This window comes from Enhydra lutris, unplaced genomic scaffold (assembly GCF_002288905.1).
Source record: "Enhydra lutris kenyoni isolate GAN:26980312 unplaced genomic scaffold, ASM228890v2 scaffoldscaffold1, whole genome shotgun sequence".
Taxonomy (NCBI): Eukaryota; Metazoa; Chordata; class Mammalia; order Carnivora; family Mustelidae; genus Enhydra; species Enhydra lutris.
The window spans coordinates 27,269,843-27,271,365 of record NW_019154085.1 but is presented as its reverse complement, the minus strand read 5'-3'; the positions used below and the strand labels follow the sequence as shown (position 1 = coordinate 27,271,365).

The following is a 1,523-nucleotide window of genomic DNA, read 5'->3' as shown; positions in this document are numbered from 1 at the left end:
ATCTACTGGTAGAAGTCAGAGATGCTTTCTAACATCCTCTGATGAACAGGACAGTCCCAGGAAATTACTCACCCCATAGTGTCATAGTTAGAGGAAAGAGAAGGAATATTTTTATTTTGCTCATATTGAATTGGGTTTCATAGAGTCACATCCTTACAGAAATACATTTGAGATCTCCCAGTGATGTAAGAGATTGAAACACACACACATACCCACACTCAACGAAGCCATTAAATTTCCTACAGGCAGGAGATACATATTCTAATGGTATCTTGTACTCCCCAGATGCCTGGCACAGAACTGACATTGAATTGCTCAATAACACCTGTCTGGAAATCCTCATTTAACATAAAAAGGGCCTCAAAATTGAGGGTAGCCTTGAGTTGCATTAGAGGGGCCACCTTATTTCTCATATATGACCCAAGTGTAACAAAGGCCACTGACATCACAGTGGAGCCCCACCCATCTGCTAAGCCACACCCCTTCACAGTCACAATGGCTAAGGCCTTAAATACCCAGACTCCTGGCCTCCGGGTCCTGCAAAGCCCCTCATTTTGGCAGAAATTACAATGTCGACCAGCCGCAAATTAAAGAGCCATGGCATGAGGAGGGGCAAGAACCGAGCTCCTCACAAGGGAGTGAAGAGAGGTGGCAGCAAAAGAAAATACCGGAAAGGAAGCTTGAAGAGTAGGAAACGGGGCGACGATGGTGAGTAGGGACAAGCAGGCAAGCAGTCAAACATGGGGGACTCACCCCAGGGGTCCTCTCTCTTGGAGTTGGCTTCTCCCGGACCCAGAATCTCAGCCTGAGAATTTAATTTCCAGTTCAGTTCCCACTGGGGCAGGAAGAGGAGAATGGGGATGTTCTAACCTGTGTCCCTGTTGCAACCATGTCCTTCCCCTACAGCCAATCGCAATTACCGCTCCCACTTGTGATGCCACCCATGGGCTCTGTCCTGGTGGACTTCATACAGCACCAGGCAGCAATGAGAGGATGACAGCCAGAGAAGAACCTATCGTGTGGGTAAAATGCCAATTGTGACGAAATGAGGAATGTATATGTTGGCTGTTTCTCCTCAACATCTCAATAAAATTTTGAGAACCGAATGTCTCCTTTTCATCTTTTGGCTGGAAAATGGGCTTGGGCAGACTTGGGAAAGAATCATATTAAATGGCTTCATACCTGTCAATTCTTTAACATGATCTTGGAAAATATCAGTGATGTGTGGCCAGCATGGGCTGGCCACCATCACCATACTCTGGTCTTGGTCTCCATGTGCAATCTCCCTCCTCACCCTCCTCACTATGGAAAGGGACCAGAGAGAAGAGACCTGGAAGAAATGCAGTTAGGAGCCATAAAATCTAAGGGGTTAATAAGGGAACCCCGAACCATGGGCTAAAGCTAAAAGACCAATCCCAGGGATGGTTACAGAAGTTTCCATGCTAATTTATCTGATTATGTATGAGCAGGACTAGCAGACTGTTAGGGGAGACCCTTACCTTGTGTCAGCAGGGATATTGGCC

The 1,523-nt window shown here is 46.6% G+C and overlaps 1 protein-coding gene across 1 annotated transcript; it reads left to right on the top strand.

Moving 5' to 3' along the window:
• Window positions 1-539: 539 nt before the first annotated feature.
• LOC111144702 (transition protein 1) lies at window positions 540-1,106 on the top strand. Its single transcript, XM_022499141.1, has 2 exons — window positions 540-708; window positions 907-1,106. Exons 1-2 carry the CDS (start codon window positions 570-572, stop codon window positions 933-935), a joined length of 168 nt encoding a protein of 55 aa, XP_022354849.1. The 5' UTR covers window positions 540-569; the 3' UTR covers window positions 936-1,106.
• Window positions 1,107-1,523: the final 417 nt, after the last annotated feature.